General features: G+C 45.0%; 1 protein-coding gene across 1 annotated transcript in view; it reads right to left on the bottom strand.

Annotated features, from left to right (window-relative positions):
• Nucleotides 1-13,509, bottom strand: part of PSMD2 (proteasome 26S subunit ubiquitin receptor, non-ATPase 2) — a 30,604-nt gene extending 17,095 nt beyond the window's left edge. Inside the window, exon 1 of the mRNA XM_075861904.1 lies at nucleotides 13,315-13,509. Coding sequence (XP_075718019.1) covers nucleotides 13,315-13,431 — 117 coding nt within the window. The 5' untranslated portion in view covers nucleotides 13,432-13,509. The remainder of the gene's footprint in view (nucleotides 1-13,314) is intronic.
• Between the last annotated feature and the right edge of the window lie 13,484 nt (nucleotides 13,510-26,993).

Genomic DNA, 26,993 nt, shown 5'->3' with positions numbered 1-26,993 from the left:
AATGCAGATGCACCACACTGTAAAAATAAGACCCCCAGAACAGGAGAATTGCGGTTTGTTTTTCCAATCACCGGAAAAAAATTTTTTATAAGAGTTTTTTAATACATTATATGTAGCCCAAATTATGGGGCCATTAAAAACATACAACCAATTCTGCAAAAAAACAAGCTCTAATATGGCTATGGAAAAAAAAAAAAAACAGACAGTTATGGCTTTTGGAATGTTGACTTCTGTAGATCACTAGAACGGGGGTCGCAAACTCTCAGAAACTTCCGCACTGCACAATCTCAACGAGGAGAAATTTGAATTGAGACGACAATGCACCCTGCCAATCAAGTCAATGGAACTGACAGATACAGTTGAGTACAGAGATCACTTGTTTCCAAGCAGTGGGTAAGTGATCATTTTTAATCTTGGGGCAACCCCTTTAGGGCTTGTCCACACGTAGCGGAATTGCTGCGGATTTTCTGTCAGGCATTGCGGACGGAAAATACGCAGCAGAATACAGTAGCAGCATAGTGGGTGAGATTTAACAAATCTGATCCACACGCTGCATAAAATTTCCGACCAGAAATTGACCCGCGGTGCATATTTTTCGTACCGCAGCACGTAAATTCCTGCTACAGAAAGTGGACAGAACTGCTGTGTTTTTCAGAAAAGATATCACAATTTCCCAGCATTGGGAAAAATGCAGCAAATTCCACACCATTTTCTGCTGTAAAACATGCAGGAAATGGTGCGGTTTTTCTGCAGCGGAAATCCTGCTACTTTCTGCTGAATTGCAAAATTAAACATTTTCTGCAGCAATTCCGCTACGTGTGGACAAGCCGTAAAGAGAATGTCAGCAGAAAACATACTATTTAAATCAAGTTTTTACGTTCACCAAAAATATTGAGATTTTTATTTAGATTATCTATATTAACCTCTTCCCGCGCTGCACCGCAACTGTACGTCCTGGAGAGGGCTTGCTTCCCGCACCAGGACGTACAGTTGCGGAGCGGTTCCCGGCGCACACTGTCTTAACGGACAGTGTCCGGGAACGGGAGGTCAGCTGTCCCCGACAGCTGACACCAGTCTTGCCGGTCAGCAGACCATCGCCGCTGATTTAGGCAATTAACCCCATAAAAGCGGCGACCGATTGCGATCGCCGCATTTAAGGGGTTTGAAGCACATCGGCAGCCCCCACGAAGTAATTGTGGGGGCTGCCAATGCTTGTCGTGGCAATCGGAGGCCAGACAATGACCTCCGGGTTGCCATGTACGGAAGCCTTGGAGGAGCAGCCTCTGGGCGGTCCTCCTTGGCTTCCTGTCAGTGTGACTGTCACATCACAATGACGGTTAGAATACATTACACTACGTAGGTAGTGTAATGTACTCTAGCAGCGATCAAAGCTGCAAGTCTAAATGTCCCCTAGTGGGACAAGAAAAAAAAAAAAGTAATAAAAATGTTTTATTTTTACACCTTTTTTAAAAGTTATATAAACAAAAAATTAGTTTTTTCCTATAATAAGACTTTCATTATAGGAAAAAAAAGTACACATATTTGGTATCACCACGTTTGTAACAACCCCAGCTATAATGCTTTACAAATGTTGGGGTACATTTTCTTTGTTATTCCTTGTAAATATTAAAAATTTCTATGTTTTTTCAGAAAAAAAGTAGATTTTCATTTTACAGACTAATTCCATATTTAGTGAAAAACCTGTGTGGTCAAAGTGCTCACTATACCCCTAGATAAATTCCTTGAGGGGTGTAGTTTCCAAAACGGGCTGTCACTTTGGGGGTTTCCACTGTTTTGGCACCACAAGACCTCTTCAAACCTGACAAGGTGCCTAAAATATATTCTAAAAAAAAAAGGAGGCCCAAAATCCTCTAGGTGCTCCTTTGCTTCGGAGGCCGGTGCTTCAGTCCATTAGCGCACTAGGGCCACATATGGGATATTTGTAAAAATTGCAGAATCTGGGCAATGAATATTGAGTTGCATAAAACTTTCTGTGTTACAGAAAAAATGTATTAGAAATGAATGTCGGCAAAAAAAATAAAATTTGTACATTTCACCTCTACTTTGCTTTAACCCCTTAAGGACGCAGCCTAGTTTGGGCCTTAAGGCTCAGAGCCCATTTTTCAAATCTGACATATTTCACTTTATGTGGTAATAACGTCGGAATGCTTAAACCTATCCAAGCGATTCTGAGATTGTTTTCTCGTGACACTTTGGGCTTCATGTTCGTGGTAAAATTTGGTCGATATATTCAGTCTTTATTTGTGAAAAATTGCAAAATTTAGAGAAAATTTACAAAAAATAGCATTTTTCAGAATTTAAATGCATCTGCTTGAAAAACAGACGGTTATACCACCCAAAATAGTTACTAGTTCACATTTCCCATATGTCTACTTTAGATTGGCATCGTTTTTTGAACATTCTTTTATTTTTCTTGGACGTTACAAGGCTTAGAACATAAACAGAAATTTCTCATATTCTTAAGAAAATTTCAAAAGCCTTTTTTTGAAGGTGCCAGTTCAGTTCTGAAGTGGATTTGAGGGGCCTATGTATTAGAAACCCCCATAAAACACCCCATTTTAAAAACTAGACCCCTCAAAGTATTCAAAACAGCATATAGAAAGTTTTTTAACCCTTCAGGCATTTCACAGGAATTAAAGCAAAGTGGAAATTAAATTTGCAAATTTCATTTTTTCTGCTGAATTTCAATTTTATTAAATTTTTTTTTAGTAACAGAGAAGGTTTTACCAGAGAAACACTACTAAATATGTATTGTCCAGATTCTGCAGTTTTTAGAAATGTCCCACATGTGGCTCTAGTGCGCTCGTGGACTAAAACACAAGCCCTAGAAGCAAAGAAGCACCTAGTGCATTTTGAGGCCTCTTTTTTAATAGAATATATTTTAGGCAGCATGCCAGGTTTGAAGAGGCGTTGAGGTATCAAAACAATGGAAACCCACCAGAAGTGACCCCATTTTGGAAATTACACCCCTCAAGGAATTCATTTATGGTTTTTGTTATCATTTTGACCGCACAGTTTTTTCACAGCACCTATTTGAATTGGGCTGTGAAATGAAAAAAATGATATTTTTTCCAATAAAATGTCATTTTTGATCAAATTTTCTTATTTTCACAGGGAACAACATACCCCATTTTGTTGCCCAATTTGTCCTTAGTGCGGCAATACCCCATTTGTGGTGATAAACTGCCGTTTGGGCCCATGGGAGGGCTCAGAAGGAAAGGAGCGCTATGTGTTTGTTGGAGTCCAGATTTTGCTGGATTGGTTTTCGGGTGCCATGTTGCATTTGCAGAGCCCCAGAGGTATCAAAGCAATGGAAACCCACCAGAAGTGACCCCATTTTGGAAACTACACCCCTCAAGGAATTCATTTATGGTTTTTGTTATCATTTTGACCGCACAGTTTTTTCACAGCACCTATTTGAATTGGGCTGTGAAATGAAAAAAATGATATTTTTTCCAATAAGATGTCATTTTTGATCAAAATTTCTTATTTTCACAAGGAACAACATACCCCATTTTGTTGCCCAATTTGTCCTTAGTGCGGCAATACCCCATTTGTGGTGATAAACTGCCCTTTGGGCCCATGGGAGGGCTCAGAAGGAAAGGACCACCATTTGGCCTACTGGAGCTTTTCTGGTGCTAAGTCATGTGTGCAGAAGCCCCTGAGGTACCAGTACAGTTGAAACCCCCGAGAAGTGACCCCATTTTAAAAACTACACCCCTTAAGACATTCATCTAGAGGTGTAGTGAGCATTTTGACCCCACAGGTACTGTGTAAAAGATAATGCGCAGCAGATGGTGCAGTGTGAGATTTGCAATTTTATATATGTATATGCCATTTCAGTGTCCAATATAGTGTGCCCAGCATGCGCCACCGGAGATATACACCCCTTAAATTGTAATGTGGGTTCTCCTGGGTACGACAATACCCTACATGTGGCTGTTATCAGCTGCCTGGGCATACGGCAGGGCTCAGAAGGGAAAGATGAGGGGGGTAAGCTGTGCGGAGTGCATCAGGGTAAATTGAAAATCAAGGGATGTATGATACATTTTAAAACAATCTTTTATACAGAGCCCTGGTTTTTCGGGACACGTGTCACATTGGTATATTGTGTTCTTCCTTATCCCCCTCTTATAGCAGACTCTGCACCTCTTTTGACTCTTTCCCTTTCCACCGGTTTGGGGACCTTCTCCTGGAAAGTGTTGCCCTGGTACGATGCGCCCCCCCTTCCTGGTCCCTAAAGATTAGATCTTGAAATTCCAGGAAAGTTCCCCTCTGGCCTGCACATCGACGTAGCACATACGCATTGTACAAAGCCATCTGTATGATGTGCCCGGCCAGCTTCTTATACTACACCGCATGGCGCTGTAGGGCTTCAGGACTTGATTTGACAAGTCCATCCCTCCCATGTACCTATTGTAGTCCAGGATGCAGTCTGGTTTGGGGGTGGCCTTTCCTTCATATATCCTAAACCTGTAGGTATACCCTGATGCACTCTCGCACAGCTTATACATCTTCACGCCATACCTTGCCCTCTTACCTGGCAGGTACTGGCGGAATTGAACCCTCCCTTTAAAATGTACCAGGGACTCATCAATAGAAAAACACTTCTCGGGGGTGTATGCTTGGGAAAACCGGGCACTGGAACGGTCTAATAGGGGTCTCCGTTTATACAAACGGTCAAAACTGGGGTCATCTCGGAGTGGGCACGGCTCATTATCAGTATAATGTAAGAAGCGAAGTATTGCCTCATTTATTTATTTTTTTAGGTTCCAGTTCATTTCTGAAGTTGCTTTGAGGGGCCCATATATTAGAAACCCCTATCAAACACCCCATTCTAGACCCCTCAAAGTATTCACAACAGCATTTAGAAAGTTTATGAACCCTTTAGGTGTTTCACAGAAATTTAGAGCAAAGTAGAGGTGAAATTTACTCTTTTTATACCATTTTTTTTATAACACAAAAGGATTTATCAGAGAAACGCAACTCAATACTTATTGCCCAGATTCTGCAGTTTAGAGAAATATCCCACATGTGGCCCTCGGGCGGTAATGGACTGAAGCACCGGCCTCCGAAGCAAAGGAGCACCTAGCGGATTTTGAGCCCTCTTTTTTATTAGGCACCATGTCCGGTTTGAAGAGGTCTTGTGGTGCCAAAACATTGGAAACCCCCCAAAAGTGACCCCAATTTGGAAACTAGACCCCTTGAGGAATCCATTGTAGTTTTCTTGGGGTGCATGCGGCTTTTTGATCAGTTTTTATTCCATTTTTAGGTGGCGTGGTGACTAATAAACAGCAATTCTACTATTGTTTTTGTATACTATTTTTTTTTCAGCGTTCACCGTGCGCTATAAATGACATATTCACTTTATTCTGCGGGGCGATACGATTACGGCGATACCAGATGTTTATAGGTTTTTTTTATGTCTTATGGCGTTTGCACAATAAAATACGTTTTGTAAACAATCATTCACTTTTTGTGTTACCTTATTCTAAGAGCCAGAACTGTTTTATTTTTCAATCAATAAAGCCGTGCGAGGACTTATTTTTTGCGTAACGAACTGTAGTTTCAATCAGTACCATTTTTAGGTACATGCGACTTTTTGATCTCTTTTTATTCCATTTTTTGGGAGGTGAAGTGACCAAACAATTGTGATTGTGGTACGGTTTATTAATATTTTTTTTTACGGCGTTCACCGTGCGGGATAAATAACAAAATAATTTTGTAGTTCAGGCCGTTACGGACGCGGCGATACCAATTATGTATAGTTTATTTGTTTGTTTATATATTTTTATTAATAATAAAGGCCTGATAAGGGAAAAAGTGGGACTTTTACTTTTATTACTTTTAAAACTTTTATTTTCTTATTTTTACACATCTTTTTTTAACTTTTTTTTTACTTTATTACTTTGTCCCACTAGGGGACATGAGGGCAGGAGGCCCTGATCGCTATTCTAATACACTGCACTACATGCGTAGTGCAGTGTATTAGAACTGTCAGCTACTCACTGACAGCAAGCATAGTGGGTCCTGACGTTGTCAGGACCCACTAGGCTTCCGTCTATGGCATAGCCGGACGCCATTGTTTGGTGTCCGGTTGCCATAGTCACCATCGCCGGCCGCTATCGCGTAGCAGGCCGGCGATGGCAGCTTAACCCCTAAAAAGCCGCGATCTCTATAGAACGCGGCTTTTAAGGGGTTAATCAGCGGGGACACAGCGATCGGTCCCCGCTGTAGGAGCTGTGACAGCTGCTGAACAAGACAGCAGCGTCACAGCTCCTGTATGTGTCGGGAGGACGGCCGAAACGGCCGTTACTCCCGAGACGTACTATTACGGCATGGAGCGCGAACGATACAGCTGCCATGACGTAATAGTACGTCAAGGAGCGGGAAGGGGTTAATTCCTGTGAAACGCCTAAAGGGTTAAAACACTGTGAATGCTGATTCGAATACCTTGAGGGGTGCAGTTTTCAAAATGGGGTGATTTATGGGGACTTTCTAATATATAAGGCCCTCAAAGCCACTTCAGAACTGAACTGGTCCCTGAAAAAATAGCCTTTTTAAATTTTCTTTAAAATATGTGAAATTGCTGCTAAAGTTCTAAGCCTTGTAACGTCCTAGAAAAATAAAAGGACGTTCAAAAAACGATGCAAACAAAGTTTGAAAATGTTAATTAGTAATTATTTTGTGTGGTATTACTATCAGTTTTTGCAAATTTTCTTAAAATGTTGGTGTTTTTCAGAAATAAATACCAAAATTTATCGACCACATTTTTTCACTAACATAAAAAGTATAACATGTCACGAGAAAACAAATCTCAGAATCGCTTGGATAGGTAAAAGCATTCCGGAGTTATTACCACATAAAGTAACACGTCAGATTTGAAAAAAATAGTCTGTGTCCTGAAGGGGTTAAATAAATACTAAAATCTTGCAGTTTTCACACTGACCACTGAGCCTCACAGTAGACTGAAACTTCCTGTTCTGTAGAGATCACGGTTTTAAAGGGGATTCTACACTGGGCGATTATCGGGCAAACGAGCGTTCAAAGAGGTCAACGTCTGCTGGTTATATCGTTTTAAAAATGTAAAAGATTATCGTTGCTGGCAGCACATCTGCCTGTGTAAATAGGGAGACACGTTGCCGACATGATGATAACGTATGGGGACGAGCGATCAGAGTAACGACCGTTCATCCCCATCCATAGCGCCGTGTGACAGGAGCAAACGAGCGCCGATCAACGTGCTCGCTGTACCAGCCGAATATCAGCCTGTGTAAAAGGGCCTTTACACATTTATATACGGTAGATAACACAAGATCCACCATTCATAATAGACTGACACTTCCTGTTCTGTAGAGATCACTTCTCAGCAGTCATCTCGTTGTCATTACAGGCAGGATTACTATGAAAGGTAACACCTCTATATAGAGAACACAGGATTCTCCATTGACAATAGGTGATGGACACAGCTTTCCTCCTATTCCTTCCTGCACAGGTCACAGAGAAAGCCTAGAAAACGCTCCCATAGTAAATGAACATCTCCAGTATACAGGTTCATATGGCCAATGTGGCTGCTGTAAAGCAAATCTCTAAATGCTGTTAACAGCATAAAGATGGCTGTCCTCATAACTATGTACAGAAAATAGAATATAAAAAAACATTTTTTTTCACGGTCTGGTTTTAAATTAGGAAAAATAAAAAGTAGGTGATACAATCCCTTTAACCCGTTAGTGACCGCCCCATAGTGTTTTTTTACGGCGGCCACTAACGGGATTTATTCCGGTGCAATAACCTTTTTACGGCGCTGCATCGGAATAAATAAACAGAGCAGGGAGTCGTTAAATCTCCCAGCTGTCAGATGTAGCTGAGGGCTGGGGGCATCCCTGTTCGACCGGGTGAGATCAATATTAGTATCGATCTCACCCGTTTAACCCTTCAGATGCGGCGCTCATACATTTCTTATTGTTCCAGCCCAGTGTGATTGTGCAGTGAAAGAAGCTGGACTGGAACAATGAGAAGTGTATGACACTGATTGGTCACTGATTGGTCAGCATCATACACTCCTCTGTACAACACCCACTTGGTAAAAAGTAAAAACACGCCCAATTGTCTATTAAGAAAGTAATTAGCATAAATCTAAAATTGTTTATAACTTCGTCAAAAATGATCGTTTATTCAAAATAAAAACCACTTATCTACATTACAGCGCCGATCACATTATGTAGGAGATAGGGCACTTATAAACTGGGAACAGAGCCTCTTTAAAGGGAACCTGCCACAAGCATTTCACCTATTAAACCAGCAATACCTGGTGGTAGTGGGTGAAAAATAATTTTTATATAACCTATAATTGTCTTCTTAGCCGGCTCTGTACCTTTATTATTCAGTTTTCTAGTGTTCCTGCACCGTATGCTAATGAGCAGAAGAGAGTCATATCTTCGTTTGAAAAGAGTCATATCTTCATTCCTCAAGTCTTTCAGAGTTATATCCCGTCGCCTTACTTTTGATTGACAGCTCCTCACCTTCCTCCAGCACACAAAATACTGCGCTTGTGCATTGACGTCCTCTTCTGGTGTGAGCGTACAACGGGACACCGAATTATTACGATAAAAGGCGCAAAATGTTTGCAGACCGTTATTTACAGTCAGAGGAGGAGTTTAGGAGAGGGGATAACGGCAATGAACTTTTATAGCAGCGGCCAGTGAGGGATAAGTAAAGTTCAATAGGTGAAATGCTGGTGACGGGTTCCCTTTAAGGTCTAAAATAGGCTGGTCATTAAGGTCCAAACGATGCTGTGTACTTGGTGTTAAAGAGAGCCTTCAACTTTTTTTAAACAATAGAATTGCATATTCAGCAATTTCCCAAAATATTGTTACCTTAAAGGGAAGGTGTCGCAAAATTATTATTTTTTATATGTTATTGCTTTTAGTGTGTTATTAAAATAAATGTTATTTATTTGTGTTTTTGTGTTGTACTATTTTCTTACTTTTACTTCTCTATGGGGGCTGCCATTTTAATTTTCATCTCTGTATGTGTCGATTAACGACACACACAGAGATGGAATACGGCACATACATCCCGATAGGGAATGCGAACGGGAGCCGTTCCATTCACTATAGCGTACGCCATCTGTGTGGGAACGGCGCATGCGCCGCTCCCACACAGTCCAAAAGGAAGGTCTTCGGCCAAGCGACATCCGGCACCATTTTCCGGTCGCGGCTTCCGTCGATATGTTCAGAAGCAAGGACTAGGCGCGGAGGGAGCGGAAGGAGCAGGTAAGTTATGTTTGTGTATGTGATTGTGTGTATGTTCGTGTTATAACCACTGTATCTAATCCTCCTGCACTGTGCATTCGCTCAAAAAATGGCGGCACACAGTGTAGGAGGTTTGAACATTCAACCCCCTCCTTTCCCCTGACACTAGCCAGGATAAAGGAGGGGGGATTGTTTGAGGACACTAGAGCGAGTGTGTCTTCTCCAATTTTGCAGCATAAAGCAATGAGGTTGCTTTACCACATGCCAATGCTGCAATTTTGGGAATCGCTCCCTCTAGTGACCAGCACATGGAAATGTTATAAATTAGAATCTAATTTATAATATTTCCTGACATGTGAAAAAAAAATAAAAAAATTAGAACAATGTTTAAACATTTATATACTAACAGTTTAACTAAAAAAAAAAAATATTTTTCTAGCGACACTTTCCCTTTAAAGAGGCTCTGTCACCAGATTTTGCAACCCCTATCTGCTATTGCAGCAGATAGGCGCTGCAATGTAGATTACAGTAACGTTTTTATTTTTAAAAAACGAGCATTTTTGGCCAAGTTATGACCATTTTTGTATTTATGCAAATGAGGCTTGCAAAAGTACAACTGGGCGTGTTTAAAAGTAAAAGTACAACTGGGCGTGTATTATGTGCGTACATCGGGGCGTTTTTACTACTTTTACTAGCTGGGCGTTCTGACGAGAAGTATCATCCACTTCTCTTCAGAACGCCCAGCTTCTGGCAGTGCAGACACACAGCGTGTTCTCGAGAGATCACGATGTGACGTCACTCACAGGTCCTGCATCGTGTCAGACGAGCGAGGACACATCGGCACCAGAGGCTTCAGTTGATTCTGCAGCAGCAATTGCAGGTAAGTAGCTACATCGACTTACCTGCAAACGCCAATGCTGCTGCAGAATCATCTGTAGCCTCTGGTGCCGATGTGTCCTCGCTCGTCTGACACGATGCAGGACCTGTGAGTGACGACACAGCATGATCTCAAGAACACGCTGTGTGTCTGCACTGCCAGAAGCTGGGCGTTGTGAAGAGAAGTGGATGATACTTCTCGTCAGAACGCCCAGCTAGTAAAAGTAGTAAAAACGCCCCGATGTACGCACATAATACACGCCCAGTTGGACTTTTACTGTAAACACGCCCAGTTGGACTTTAGAAAGCCTCATTTGCATAAATACAATATGGTCATAACTTGGCCAAAAATGCTCGTTTTTTAAAAATAAAAACGTTACTGTAATCTACATTGCAGCGCCTATCTGCTGCAATAGCAGATAGGGGCTGCAAAATCTGGTGACAGAGCCTCTTTAATGACGATATAAGGAGAGCTGCTGAGGTGCAAATAAATTCCCCTAGACTGCGTGTTAATCAGGGTTTTATGTAGAGTATATTCTATTAACCCCTTAATGACAAGTGACTAATATATCCGTCACAAGCAGAAGCTATTTCCCGCATAGCGACGGATATATCAGTCACTCTGTTCTCGTGGGTACTGCCACTATACCCACGAGATCAGCAGCAGGAGCACGGCTGTTATACACAGCCAGGCTCCTGCCGCGATCAAAGAGCTCTCCGATTCCAGCAGTTTAACACCTTAGATGCTGCTGTCAATAGCGACCGCGGCATCTAATGTGTTTGACAGAGTAAGCTCCCTCTGTCACCCCATCGGCACACCCACAACTAGATCGCAGGGCACCGATGGGTTTCCATGGCAGCCGGGGGCCCATGTCTGCCTTCCGCAACCGCCTATTAGTCCATACCAGAGGCATGGCCTAATAGATTGCCTGTCAGTTTTACACTGACAGGCAATAATGCTTTGGTATACTAAGTATACCAAAGCATTATATCGGAGATCAAAAGATTGCAAAGTAAAGTCACCTAGTGACAAAAAAAAAGTAAAGCTGCTAAATAAAGTCTCTGGAAAAAAATATATAATTACAGTAAAAATAAAAATGTTCCCAAAAAAATTTGGTTTTATTTTGTAAAAGTGTCAAAAAAATAACACATACACAGTATCGCTGCGATCGTAACGACTCGAACAATAAAGTTAACACATTAAATAAACCGCTGGGTGAACGGTGTCCAAAACAAATGCAAAAAACAATACCAAAATTAATTTTTTGCTCCCATTCCCACGATAAAAAAATAAAAGTAACAGTTATTCAACAAGTCCCATCTACCCCAAATTAAAACCAATAAAAACTACACCTTGTCCCGCAAAAAACAAGGCTACATTGACTGAAAAATAAAAGTTACGACTCATGGAATGCAGCGATGCAAAACAAGTCATTTTAATTGTATTGGGTTTTTATTGTGCAAACGTAGAAAAACATAAAACCTATACATATTTGGTATCCTCGTAATCGTGCCAACCCATAGAATAAAGTTAACATGATATTTACGCCGCATAGTGAACAGCGTAAATTTATAACGCAAAAAAACAAAGCTGGAATAGTTGTTTATTTTTAATTCTCTCCTAAAATAAAGTTAACAAAAGTTAATCAATATATTATATGCATCCAAAAATGGTGCAATTGAAAAATAAAACTCGTCCCACAAAAAAACACAAGGCCTTATATGTCGAGGGAATATTTTAAAAAAAATAAAATAAAAAGCTATGCCTTTTTTTCTTGGAACGCGACTGAAAAACCAAAAACCAATCAATGGTCATTAATGCGCAAAAGGCCTGGTCATTAAGGGGTCAATAAGGAGGATGTAGCACTGTCATGATGCTTGTCCCTCCTCCACTCTCAGTTCAGAGAACACAGGTACCACTTGGGGCAGCGTTATTCTGCTGACAATGCTGGGGAGAGCGGCTACCGGAGTTTGATTCCCTGGCTGCTGCACTCCACCATTACCTGACTCGCAGCTACTCATAGGGAGCGGTAGATTAGCTACGTTGTGTATAACAGAAGGAACACCACATGCAACGTGATGATTAACAGAGAGAGATTTAGTAGACATGGCAATTATTTCCTAACCAACCTACAATTATTTCCTAACCAACCTACTGTATGAATAACAATACTTGCAAATTGTAAACACAAGTATTATATGATAGACCAGCACAAAGGGGTGCGAAGTATACAGGGGTGCGACGTATACAGGGTTGCAGGGTATACAGGGCTGCAAAGTTTTCAGGGTATACAGGGGTGCGAAGTATACAGGGGTGCAAAGTATACAGGGTATACAGGGGTGCGATGTATACAGGGTTGCAGGGTATACAGGGGTGCGAAGTATACAGGGCATACGGGGGTGCAAAGTATGCAGGGTATACAGGGGTGCAGGGTAAATAATTTTTTTTATTAACTTAACCAATGAGGCTTTTTTATCCACTGCGCAATGTTTTTATTTATGGAAAAGAAAACCCTGTCAATGGCTCTGTCCCCCCCAATGATATTTCTTACCCTAATTTCCATCCCTGTCGGTCCTCCTCTGTTCACTTCCCAGGTGCTATAGTGGGGCGGGTTGTAGATGAAGGTCACGTGACCTGCACAGCTCAGCTGTGTACTACAATTCCCATAATTCCCCCTACATTACTGGGCGAATTAGCAATCTGCACAACGCATGAAGTATTAAGTATGCTCGCCTGCCACATACAAGACATTTAGGTGCACGTCTACGGTATTTATCTTTCTCATAAACGCAGTAAAAATAGGTCATTTTTAGACATTGTTCTTATTCCTGGCGTTTTACTCTCTCTAATAAAGCTTTGACGTGTATAAATGATCCTGCTTTGACTTATTGCCCATATTCACGAACAGTGCGCCCAGTAGTGACTATCGTGCCCCCTCTATTACCAGTCTGGTCCCGTTCACATCCACACACTGGTATAATGACACAGAAAACCTATGCAGTAAAAGGTATCCGTCCTGATATACAGCGGCTCTGCCGGTCTGCTCTCCAGAGACTGAACATGTGAACCGGTTATGTATGGGCCCGGGTGACTCAGCTCCCTCCGATGTAGGCCGCTGACTCTCTCATACCGTGACACAGCTCATTCGCTTCACTATCTCACCAGTTCCTGCTCCTCCTTTTTATCCTTCTTATCCTTCACCGGATCGCGCTGTTCACTGCCGGCCTCCTTGCCTTTCCCGCTCGGGGTTGTCTGTTGACTCCGGCTCTGTTCCTCCATGTCCGCCGATGAGTCTTAGTTCAGAAGCATACAGACCGGCTGTTCTACGCATGCGCGACAGTACGTAACTAGACGGCAAACGCACACGCAGAAAGAAGCGCTGCCCATTGGGAGTTCCATTGTCCGAGTGTGGAGCATGCGCGTCGTGTGTCACGTGATTCTCGTCATTTTGGTAGCTGCTCCATATTACTATTGGAATATTACTCCCGTAGTGTTACATTACCACACAAATGAATGCGTCACATTCCTTCTCCTGTCTAGTAGACCCGTAATTGTAAGAACTTCCACACAGAGTTTTAATAGCACAACATCTCCAGTTTTAACTGCGGGGATACAGTTGCAATTTGCAGAAGTATACATGTATCGTGTGTACACGGGACCGGATTTACCTCGCTAGGATTAGGCAATACCCAGGGCAATGATAAAAGATCGGCCAGCAAAACAAAACCGTGTCGTGACTTCTATATTCCATCACCAACATTTCACATGAAATAAGGATTGCACGTTTATGGATGCTGGACTTTCGTTTTATTGCTCTGGATATTGCTTATAGAAGAACAGTGACAGCCAAAGTGCCTCCAAAACAGTGGCAGGCAACAATGCCCCATAACTTACAGCCAAAGTGCCCCCAAAACAGTGACAGACGACAATGCCTCATAACTTACAGCCAAAGTGCCCCCAAAACAGTGACAGACGACAATGCCCCATAACTTACAGCCAAAGTGCCCCCAAAACAGTGACAGACGACAATGCCTCATAACTTACAGCCAAAGTGCCCCCAAAACAGTGACAGACGACAATGCCCCATAACTTACAGCCAAAGTGCCCCCAAAACAGTGACAGACGACAATGCCCCATAACTTACAGCCAAAGTGCCCCCAAAACAGTGACAGACGACAATGCCCCATAACTTACAGCCAAAGTGCCCCCAAAACAGTGACAGACGACAATGCCCCATAACTTACAGCCAAAGTGCCCCCAAAACAGTGACAGACGACAATGCCCCATAACTTACAGCCAAAGTGCCCCCAAAACAGTGACAGACGACAATGCCCCATAACTTACAGCCAAAGTGCCCCCAAAACAGTGACAGACGAAAATGCCCCATAACTTACAGCCAAAGTGCCCCCAAAACAGTGACAGACGACAATGCCCCATAACTTACAGCCAAAGTGCCCCCAAAACAGTGACAGACGACAATGCCCCTTAACTTACAGCCACAGTGTCCCCAAAACAGTAACAGACAATTCCCCAAAAACTTACAGCCACAGTGCACCCAAAACAGTGACAGGCAACAATGCCCCATAACTTACAGCCAAAGTGCCCCCAAAACAGTGACAGACGACAATGCCCCATAACTTACAGCCACAGTGTCCCCAAAACAGTAACAGACAATTCCCCAAAAACTTACAGCCACAGTGCACCCAAAACAGTGACAGGCAACAATGCCCCATAACTTACAGCCACAGTGTCTCCAAAACAGTGACAGACGACAATGCCCCATAACTTACAGCCACAGTGTCCCCAAAACAGTAACAGACAATTCCCCAATAACTTACAGCCACAGTGTCCCCAAAACAGTGACAGACAACAATTCCCCCATAACTTACAGCCACAGTGCCCCCAAAACAGTGACAGACAATAATTCCCCCATAACTTACAGCCACAGTGTCCACAAAACAGTGACAGATGACAATGCCCCCATACCTGACAGCCACAGTGCCTACTGTTAGTGTTATGCTAATTTGTTTTTCAATGCTGAAATGGGCGTTTTTTTACTTTTGACCATGTGGGCGTTGTACAGAGGAGTGTATGATACTGACCGATCAGCGTCATACACTTCTCTCCATTCAAGTTCATATGTATTCACAGCACAGCGTGAACTCGCGAGATCACACTGTACTGTCACATACACCCACATTAACTTTACTGAAGTGTGTTGAGAGTGAATAGACATTGCCTCCAAGCCAGGATGCGATGTCTATTGACACTCCCGACAATTCGGTAAAGTTTGTGTGGGACTTACTCGCACAGCGAGATCACGCTGTGCTGTCATTCACAGCGTGGTCTCGCGAGATCACTCTGTGTGTTAAAGGGCTGGTATAATAGAGGCGTTCACTTACTCGTGTCACCCATTATTACTACCTCCTTTATTAATCAGGGTCACTAGGGTTATGCCTAGTTCCCCTACCTTTTTCTTATACTAACGTTAGTCTACTTGATTTGCTACTAAGTAAGCATATAAAACTGCATAGTAAATAAAGGGTAATATTTATTACTAACAATAATCACACTTACATATAAAATACACCAAAGACAGAACACAGTAACCAATCACAGTATAGTATCAGTATACCCCAATACATATAACAAGTTAATATACACTGAGTATACTCACACTATACGTAGTACAGTATAAACATAGTATCACAATCCTACTTTATACCACCACCCACTTACCTAAACATACAATGCATTCACTCATGCTTGCTTCTGTGAGACCCTCCCCCCACCTGGTTCTAACTAAAATACATAGAAGTTACGTTACAATACAATACACATGCTCACTGTTTCTATCCCACTCCCTCCTAGCAATAACTGTCCCTGTACACTAAGGGTTAATCAGGTAAAAGAGTTAACAACGTGTACCAGGGGATATGCAGGTAAGCAAGGGTTAACTCAGGGGCAGCAAGGGTTAACAAGGGGAATGGGATGCTGTGTACCAGGGGATAGCAGGTAAATAGTGAGAAATGGTTAAACAAGTACCAGGGGTTGTACAGGTACCAGGTGATATGCAGGTCAGGCAGGTGGGAAAGGGTTGACCAGGGAAGTGTTGTGTTAGTGGGGAGAAGTAAGGGTTAAGTGTGTAGGGGGGAGAGGGTTACGTGTAGCTGCTGCTACATGTGGATACTTAGCGGTTCATGTGGTCCAATGTTAGTGAGTTGGTGTGTCTTGAAAGGGGCAGGAACATGAGGGAGAGTGTGGGACAGTTTGTCCTTTTAAACCCTCCCATGCACATCTGTGTGACATCACATGCTCATGCTCATGCACGTGCTGTCACATACACCCACATTAACTTTACTGAAGTGTCTTGAGAGTGAATAGACATTGCCTCCAGCCAGGAATCGATGTCTATTCACACTGCCAACACTTCAGTAAAGTTTGTGTGGGACTTAATCACAGCACAGTGTAAAGGGAAGTGTCCCCTTTCAATGGAGCTGGAGGGGGGTATGTATATATATATATATATCAGTTCAATGCTGGATCCTACCATCCCCAGGTATATATGTAGGCTTAGTCCCAGTTCTGGGTGTATGTGCAGCGTAGGTTCCCACCTTACAGAGGTCGCCTTGTCGTGGCAGGTGGGCTAACACTTTTTGATCAAAATGTGCACTAAGAACCTCCCTATTTGTAGGTAGATTGAGCTTTAGTGCATATCTATTTATATTTAGTGGTTTAGGTGGCATTAGTGTTGCAGGGTGCTGTCGCCATTTTTTTATATCTGCTATATATATATATATATATATATATAAATCATGGGAAACTACAAAAAAAGAAGACAATGACTGTGAATGACAGTACAGCGTGATCTCGCTGTGCTGTGTGAGTAAGTCCCACACAAACTTTACCGAATTGTCAGGAGTGTCAATAGACATCACATCCTGGCTTGGAGGCAAATGTCTATTCACTCTCAAAACACTTCAGTAAAGTTAATGTGGGTGTATGTGACAGTACAGTGTGATCTCGCGATATCACGCTGTGCTGTGAATACAGATGGACATGAATGGAGAGAAGTGTTGGTCAGTGTTAATTAGCATAAATCGAAAATTGTTCATAAGTTGCTCAAAAATTATAGTTTTTAAAAATAAAAACCACTGTTTTTATCTACATTACAGCGCCGATCAGATTATGTAGGAGATAGGGCACTTATAATCTGGTGACAGAGCCTCTTTAAGTAGACAATCATAGTAATGTGGGGGGGGGGGGCAACCAGGGAGGGACAAGGGAAAAGCTGCTGAGAGTTCTGAGAAGGGCACCACAAATTGTGAGAGGGGCACCACAAATTCCTGCTTTATTTTATAAGAGCAGATAAAATTTTAACCCCTTCCCGCGCAATGACGTAACTGTATGTCGGGATCGGCAGTGCTTTGCCTCATTCAAATGTACAGTTAGAATGTGACAATAAACTGTCACAATGTCAAAAGACATGGTGACAATGAGAAGATTGCCGCTTCTAGGGACATCCGCAATTCCCATCTCGATGACAATTAAAGCGGTCCAGTGACACCACTGTCTAACCAATCACAGCAATGTGTGGGAAAGGAGGCTGGTTTTACTGGCATCACTGGCTTTGACAAGCTAATTTTTGTCAGAGATACTGTCAGTGTACAGCTGGAGAAGAGCCCTGCCAAAGCGATTTTGTAGTAAAAAGCTAATAGAGATCTCCCCAGATCTCCCTCTTATAGCCCCAGGAAGAAGAGCCGAGTCAGATTTCATATTGATCCCCCAGATTATTGTCCTAGTGAGAGGAAGAAGAGCTCAGTCACTGTGAAGAACGATCCCCCCAGATTAAGCTTCCCTAGTTATTTTGCTATAATATATAGCAATGTGGCGCAGACATTTTTCAGCACAGAGCAGGTATATGCGGTGGTATGAGATGCAGTTCGAGCTGTCATCATCCACGTCTAGCGAGTCTGATGAACCCCACAGCAATGCAGAAGAGTTACTGGTCCTACGCTCCCCGGCACAAGTTAGGCGACTTGGACACCCGCGGAAAGTTATATACGACTCTACCAGTTGTACCACTTTATACATCTCTAGTAAGACCGAACATGGAATATTGTGTACAGTTTTGGGCACCAGAGTACAAGAAAGTCATAGAGTGGGGGGGGGGGGGGCGGGGGCGTGGCCAACTGCCGACAGGACCGGCCGCATGATTTAGGAGCTCCGCTTTCGGCCCCGATTTCCCTACATTTATCCTGCTGACATACCGCTACAATTCCTCACAGAGCCAGAAGACGACCTCGCCGACATAGAGAGGGTAACATGAACCGTACACGGCATTCCATGGCTGCAGAGAAGTTGAAGGAGTTTGCCCGCGCTGCTCCTCAAGATGGCGCCGACGCCTCTTCCTCCTTGCCGCCTACCCCACCAGAGAGCGCACAACCAGAGGCTCAGCCTGTCCCTGAGCCTGAACTAACGCTGGCACAGGTATCAACCAGGCTCCTGGACGCTATACAGCTCTCCACCTCTTCCCTGACAGGAAAGATCGCTGAAGTAAAGTCGGATGTGGGTCTCCTCAGACAGGACCTGCAGAACTTAAGGGACCAGGTGAGGGAGACGGAGGACCGCATTTCTGGGCTAGAAGATAAAGTGGCGCCACAGACAGGAAAGCTGGCACAGCTAGACAGAGTGGCTACTCAATGGCTACAGCGAGCAGACGACCTGGAAAATCGCCTGAGACGCAATAATATACGGATCCTTGGGCTCCCAGAGCGCTGTGAAGGCAGAGACCCCAGTTCCTTTATTGAAACCTGGTTTAAAGAAATTCTACCGAAGGCTGTATTATCGCCGTCTTATACCATTGAAAGGGCGCACCATGTACCTGGCAGACCACCGCCGCCTGGAGCCCCACCGAGACCCCTGCTAGCACGCTTTCTCAGCAGTCGTGACCGGGATGCGATCCTGCAAGCTGCCCGTACGCATGGAGAAATCCGATTCCAGAATACCACTATCCTGCTCTTTCCGGATTTTTCTGCGGCATTACAGAAAACGAGGGCTTCATTTATACAAGTCAAGAAACGGTTGCGAGATCATCAAATTCTTTATTCAATGGCGTTTCCAGCGCGATTGCGAGTTATACACCAAGACAAGACGGTTTTCTTCAACACACCGTTGGAAGCGGATGAATGGCTGTCTTCCCTGGGACGCTCTCCTCTAAGATAGAACTGGAGACTGCAACAACATATGGAACTGTTCACCGTGAACACTCTGTTACACCGGTCTTCCTGCACGGGATCTCGTTTTAGATGTCCAGATGAGTATTAGTCTATCTTATCCTGAAATGGTGTTCTCATGCAAGTTCTGCCTTATAACATTCTTGTAATTTCTTATATGCAAAGTTCTGAGAGAAGAATTGCGGAACATGTAGTGATGCCGTTGTTTATTATTATATTGATGTAATGGGCGATGTAAGGCAGATGACTATAAAGGGTATTACTCTCTGTATACATGACCTCTCAAGTTAAGCTGATAATTTGCATAATGGGCGTGTGGAAGCTGGCTTATCTTTTCTAGAAAAACAGTATGCAATGTTTGTAGTTAGCGGACAATTACCCGCGAAATTGGGAATCACAACGCCGGTTCCTTTTTACCTCAATTGTGCTTCCTTCTTTTTCCTTTGTTCTTGCTCACCTGTATTAGTCATCTGATATATAGGTGATCCCCCGTTTTTGCCTTAATTATCACTTTTGTGATAATAAAAAAGCGTAGCAATCAGTGCATAGCATTGGTTGTTCTATATTTGTTATTGCTGATAACCTGACTGTTTTACTGCATATCTCAACTGAAAGCATTTATCATTGTTCTCTTACTGGTATATTCTTGCAATTGAAGTATTATGACATTATCTATTCTTTCTGTGAATGTGAGGGGTCTGGGAGACTCCCATAAGAGGAACCTGACTTTTTCATTTATCCGGCAGCAAGGTCCGCAGATAATATGCCTTCAAGAAACACATCTTATACAATCTACCACCAGCTGCTTAAATAGAACATGGATTCAGTGGTCGGCCCATTCTACGCACAGTACATATTCTAGAGGGGTTTCCATTTTGATACATAGATCGCTCAGATGGGAACCGGGTGTGGTGCAGACGGACAAGGAGGGCAGGTCAATTTTCGTGCATGCATGGATTGAAGGTCAGCAGTTCGTACTGATTGGGCTTTATCTTCCTCCTCCGGCCTCCATGAATGTGTTATATGAGGCGGCTAAATTTGCATCCCAATTTCCGGCAGCTGGGGTGATATGTATGGGAGACTTCAACCTTCTTCTAGATCCTTCCACAGACAAGTTTTATCCTGGACCGGTCCCTGGGCATCTACCCGGGTCTACTCCGCTGGCTGGATTCTTGGGGGAGATGGGTTGGATAGATATGTGGAGACAGCGCCATCCCAATGATCGCGAATACACATGCTTCACACCTGGGAGAAACTCGCTATCCAGGATTATGTGTGCAGTAACGCCAAAACTTACGGCATGCTAGAACGTATCTCTCATTTACCCAGAGCAATGTCAGATCACTCGCCTATAATAGTAAAGCTCAATCTACGACCCCATCACCTATATAGAGGGCCTAGGAAGGTTCATCCATTCTGGCTTAAAGTATTTGGGGATCAGGACCGCATCCCGGATCAACTGACAGTGTTCTTTGCAGAAAATCTTCCCTTTGACAACCACTCAGCCTTATGGGACGCACTGAAAGCATACCTGCGTGGGTGTTTGCAGTCCTCGATCTCCTACCACAAAAGGCAGGCCTCTGGGGTGGAACAGCGGCTGGCAGCTGAATGTACAACTTTGGAAGCCGCATTCATAGAGGACCCCACTCCGTTAAACCAACAGACGTGGCTACAGAGAGGCAGGGAATATGTTCATCTTGTAATGGCAGGAAGGAGGTGAAGGGAACAAGTGAGCCCTAATCTACCCACCGCCCTGTCCCTGCCTACTTGCAACGACCCGCCCTAGGCGACGGGGTACAACTTGGCGGCGGTCCCTACACTGTCTTAAGTGCAAGGAGTACAAACAGGGAACACGCAAGGGAATACAGTAGCCCACGGAACGCCGCGAGGAAACGGAGCGGTGAATGAGCCAGTCAGGATCAGGAAGTAGTGGAGTATACAAACGGGAGCACGGAGCAGAAGCAAGCCAGGGGCAGAGCAACGCAGGATAAACGGAACTGAAGCAAGGCAGAAGCACGGCAGAAGCAGGCTGGAGCAAGGCAGCAGTGGGGCCAGGAATCCAAGAAGAATAACAAGCAAGGAGGAAGAGAAAACGGCAGGTATAAATGGACAGGGGGCGGAGCTAACTCTGACTGACCAGGCCGCGATAGGCTCTCCCACTCCTGAGCCTGCCACCCTGATTGGTGGGAGCAGGTGTCAGTCTCAGAGGTCTGGCCTCAGGTGTCGACTGATTAATCCTGGGAGTATACCCAGACGTAGTGCCTGGCAGATCCTTTACAGTACTCCCCCTTTTATGAGGGGCCACCGGACCCTTACTAAGAGGACCCGGTTTAGTGAGGAAGAGAAGGTGGAACCTCCTGATCAATACCCCAGCGTGAACATCTCGAGCAGGTACCCAAGTCCTCTCCTCCGGCCCGTATCCTCTCCAATGGACCAGGTACTGGAGGGAGCCCTGGATCATCCTACTGTCCACAATCTTGTCCACCTCGAATTCCACCCCCTCAGGGGTCAGAACGGGAACAGGAGGTTTCCTCGAGGGGGACCAGGACGGGGAGCAGCGTTTCAGGAGGGAGGCATGGAAGACGTCGTGTATGCGAAAGGATGGGGGCAGCTCCAGACGGAAGGATACAGGGTTGAGGACTTCAATGACCTTATAAGGTCCAATAAATCGGGGAGCAAACTTCCTGGACGGGACCTTAAGGCGCAAGTTCCTCGACGACAACCACACCAGATCCCCGACGACAAACCGGGGGTTAGCAGAACGTCTACAATCAGCCTGAATCTTTTGTACGCTCTGGGACGCCTCTAGGTTCTTCTGAACCTGGGCCCAGACTGTGCACAGTTCCCGATGAACGTCCTCTACCTCGGGATTATTGGAACAACCAGGGGAAACGGAGGAGAACCTAGGATTAAACCCGAAATTACAGAAAAACGGGGAGACCCCTGACGAGTTACTGACCCGGTTATTCAGGGAAAATTCGGCGAGGGGAAGGAATGAGACCCAATCAAATTGACAGTCAGAAATGAAACACCTTAAATATTGTTCCAGGGATTGGTTAGTCCTTTCCGTTTGGCCATTAGTTTCGGGATGGAAGGCGGAGGAGAAGGATAGATCAATCTCCAACTTTTTACAAAAAGCTCTCCAAAATAAGGAAACAAATTGTACCCCTCTGTCCGAAACGATATTGACTGGGGCCCCATGGAGACGCAGAATGTGTTTCACAAACAAAGAAGCTAACGTCTTGGCGTTAGGTAGTTTCTTAAGGGGCACAAAGTGGCACATCTTGCTGAAGCGGTCTACTACCACCCACACCACCGACTTGCCCTGAGATGGAGGCAAATCGGTGATAAAATCCATGGAGATATGGGTCCAAGGTCTCTGGGGAATGGGCAAGGAACGTAGTAAGCCCGCAGGTCGGGACCTAGGGGTCTTGGACCTAGCACAGACCTCACAAGCGGCGACGTAAGCCCTAACGTCTTTAGGCAACCCAGGCCACCAATAGTTTCTGGTAATGAGGAGTTTGGTACCCAAGATGCCAGGATGACCAGATAGAGCGGAGTCATGGTTTTCCCTGAGTACCCTTAGCCGGTATTGCAGGGGGACAAACAGTTTGTCCCCAGGGAGGTTCCCGGGAGCTGAACCTTGATCAGCCGCGATGTCAGAGGCTAAGTCAGAATCAGTGGCAGAAACAATTATACCAGGGGGTAAAATACAAGCAGGATCCTTCTCAGAAGGAGGATTAGCCATGAAACTACGTGACAGTGCATCAGCCTTAATATTTTTGGACCCAGCCCTATAGGTAACCAAGAAATTAAATCTTGTAAAGAATAGTGCCCAACGAGCTTGTCTAGGATTAAGCCTCCGGGCAGATTCTAGGAAAACCAGATTCTTGTGGTCAGTAAGGACCATTACCTGGTGTCTGGCCCCCTCCAAGAAGTGACGCCACTCTTCAAAAGCCCATTTAATGGCTAAAAGTTCGCGGTTGCCAATATCATAGTTACACTCCGTGGGCGAAAACTTCCTAGAGAAGTAAGCACAGGGGCGGAGATGGGTGAGGGAGCTGGTACCCTGGGACAAGACGGCCCCCACTCCCACCTCGGACGCGTCAACCTCCACAATAAATGGCTCCATTTGGTTGGGCTGAACCAGCACGGGGGCCGAGATAAAGCACTTCTTGAGGGTCTCAAAAGCCTGGACGGCCTCAGGGGGCCAATGGAGGACATCAGCACCCTTGCGAGTGAGGTCCGTAAGAGGCTTAGCGACGACCGAGAAGTTGGCAATAAATCTCCTGTAATAGTTAGCGAACCCCAAAAAACACTGTAGTGCCTTCAGGGAGGCAGGTTGGACCCATTCCGCCACAGCCTGAACCTTGGCAGGGTCCATGCGGAATTCATGAGGAGTGAGGATTTGACCTAAAAATGGTATCTCCTGTACCCCAAACACACATTTTTCGGTCTTCGCAAACAGATTATTTTCCCTAAGGACCTGGAGGACCTTCCTGACATGCTCCACGTGCGAGGACCAGTCCTTGGAAAACACCAGTATGTCATCAAGGTACACTACAAGAAAATTACCCAGGTAATCTCTCAGAATTTCATTAATAAAATTCTGGAAGACGGCAGGGGCATTACACAACCCAAAGGGCATGACTAGGTATTCGAAATGACCTTCGGGCGTGTTGAACGCAGTTTTCCACTCATCCCCCTCTTTGATGCGGATAAGGTTATATGCCCCCCGTAGATCGAACTTAGAGAACCATTGGGCCCCCTGAACCTGATTAAAAAGATCCGGAATCAAAGGAAGAGGATACTGGTTCCTTACTGTGACCTTATTCAAGTTCCGATAATCAATGCACGGCCTAAGACCACCATCCTTCTTCCCCACGAAGAAGAAGCCAGCACCTACAGGAGAAGTCGAGGGGCGAATGAAACCCTTGGCCAGGCATTCTTGGATATACTCCCTCATAGCTTTACGTTCAGGACATGAAAGATTAAATATCCTCCCCTTAGGAAGCTTGGCACCAGGCACCAAATCGATGGCGCAATCGTAATCTCTATGAGGGGGCAACACCTCGGAGGCCTCCTTAGAAAACACATCAGCGAAGTCCTGAACAAACTCAGGAAGCGTGTTTACCTCCTCCCAGGGAGAAATAGAGTTAACCGAAAGACATGACATCAGGCAATCACTACCCCATTTGGTGAGATCCCCAGTATTCCAATCAAACGTGGGATTATGCAGCTGCAACCAGGGAAGACCTAATACCAGATCGGACGATAATCCCTGCATCACCAGTACAGAGCACTGCTGGAGCCAACACGGAGTTCAAAAACAGGAGTATGCTGAGTAAAATAACCATTAGCAAGAGGAGTGGAGTCGATACCCACTACCGGGATAGGATAAGGTAAATCAATAAAAGGCATTTTTAGAGACATAGCAAATTCCACGGACATGATATTAGCAGATGAGCCCGAATCCACGAAGGCACTGCCAGTGGCAGACCGGCCAGCAAACGAGACCTGAAAGGGAAGCAAAATCTTATTGCGTTTAGTATTAACGGGAAATACCTGTGCGCCCAAGTGACCTCCCCGATGATCACTTAGGCGTGGAAGTTTTCCGGCTGCTTATTCTTGCGCCTGGGACAGGTGTTCAGTAGATGCTTGTCGTCCCCACAATAGAAGCAGAGACCATTCTTCCTGCGAAACTCTCTACGTTGTCGAGGGGACATGGAGGCCCCGAGTTGCATAGGTACCTCCGAGTCCTCCGTGGAAGAGCGAGGAGACGGGACCTTGGGGGGAATCGCAGGGCAGTCAGAGGGGAAAACATTGAAACGTTCAAGCTGACGTTCCCTGAGACGTCGGTCAAGTCGTACAGCTAGGGCCATAACCTGGTCTAGGGAGTCAGAAGAGGCGTAGCTAACCAGCAGATCCTTCAGGGCGTCAGATAATCCTAACCTAAACTGGCACTTTAGGGCCGGGTCGTTCCACCGAGAAGCTACGCACCACTTTCTAAAATCAGAACAGTATTCCTCAACAGGTCTCCTACCCTGACGTAAGGTCACCAGCTGACTCTCGGCTAAGGCAGTCCTGTCAGTCTCGTCGTAAATGAGACCGAGGGCAGAGAAAAACCGATCAACGGAGGAAAGTTCAGGGGCATCAGGAGCCAAGGAGAAGGTCCACTCTTGGGGCCCTTCCTGGAGTCGGGATATAATGATACCCACCCGCTGGTTCTCGGAACCTGAGGAGTGAGGTCTTAGGCGGAAATAAAGTCTGCAACTCTCCCGGAAGGAGAGAAAAGTCTTACGGTCCCCTGAGAACCGGTCAGGTAACTTGAGGTTGGGTTCTAAAGGTGAGGTGAGGGGTACTACAAAGGCAGCGTCAGACTGATTGACCCTCTGAGCCAGGGCCTGGACCTGTAGGGAGAGGCCCTGCATCTGCTGGGTCAGGGTCTCAAGGGGGTCCATGATAGCGTCAGCGTAGAAGAAATGGTAGACTAGGTAAGGGCTTGTTATTATGTAATGGCAGGAAGGAGGTGAAGGGAACAAGTGAGCCCTAATCTACCCACCGCCCTGTCCCTGCCTACTTGCAACGACCCGCCCTAGGCGACGGGGTACAACTTGGCGGCGGTCCCTACGCTGTCTAAGTGCAAGGAGTACAAACAGGGAACACACAAGGGAATACAGTAGCCCACGGAACGCCGCGAGGAAACGGAGCGGTGAATGAGCCAGTCAGGATCAGGAAGTAGTGTAGTATACAAACGGGAGCACGGAGCAGAAGCAAGCCAGGGGCAGAGCAACGCAGGATAAACGGAACTGAAGCAAGGCAGAAGCACGGCAGAAGCAGGCTGGAGCAAGGCAGCAGTGGGGCCAGGAATCCAAGAAGAATAACAAGCAAGGAGGAAGAGAAAACGGCAGGTATAAATGGACAGGGGGCGGAGCTAACTCTGACTGACCAGGCCGCGATAGGCTCTCCCACTCCTGAGCCTGCCACCCTGATTGGTGGGAGCAGGTGTCAGTCTCAGAGGTCTGGCCTCAGGTGTCGACTGATTAATCCTGGGAGTATACCCAGACGTAGTGCCTGGCAGATCCTTTACACATCTCCTTCAGGAAAAAACAAAGCGTCGCATATTCTTCTCCAACCAGAAATACTTTGAACTGGGTAATCAATCCAGCAGTCTGCTGGCACACATGATTCATAGTAATTCGACCTCGCCAGCAATATTGCGTATTCACTCCGCGACAGGGGAAGTGGTACACGACAATGAGCGGATTATGTCTCGTTTCGCTGAATTCTACAAAGAACTCTACGAATCTAAAATACAGGTGTCTCCACAGAACATCAGGGATTACCTGTTGGACATGGATATTCCACAACTAACGGAGTCACAGAGGGAGTATATGGAAGCCCCTATTACGCTACCTGAACTATCGGAAGCTTTGACCACCATGGCAAAGGGCAAGGCCTCGGGCCCTGATGGACTCCCCCTGGAGGTATACACCAAATATCAGGAGCAACGCCTACCACAATTGCTAGAAATACTGAATGCCTCCTTTGGAAAAGGGACTCTGCCAGCCTCAATGTATGATGCGACTATAATTGTACTTCTGA

The sequence above is a fragment of the Rhinoderma darwinii genome, chromosome 4 (genome assembly GCF_050947455.1).
Source record: "Rhinoderma darwinii isolate aRhiDar2 chromosome 4, aRhiDar2.hap1, whole genome shotgun sequence".
NCBI classification, from domain to species: domain Eukaryota; kingdom Metazoa; phylum Chordata; class Amphibia; order Anura; family Rhinodermatidae; genus Rhinoderma; species Rhinoderma darwinii.
Note: the sequence above shows the minus strand (reverse complement) of the source record. Positions and strands in the feature narration are given on the sequence as shown.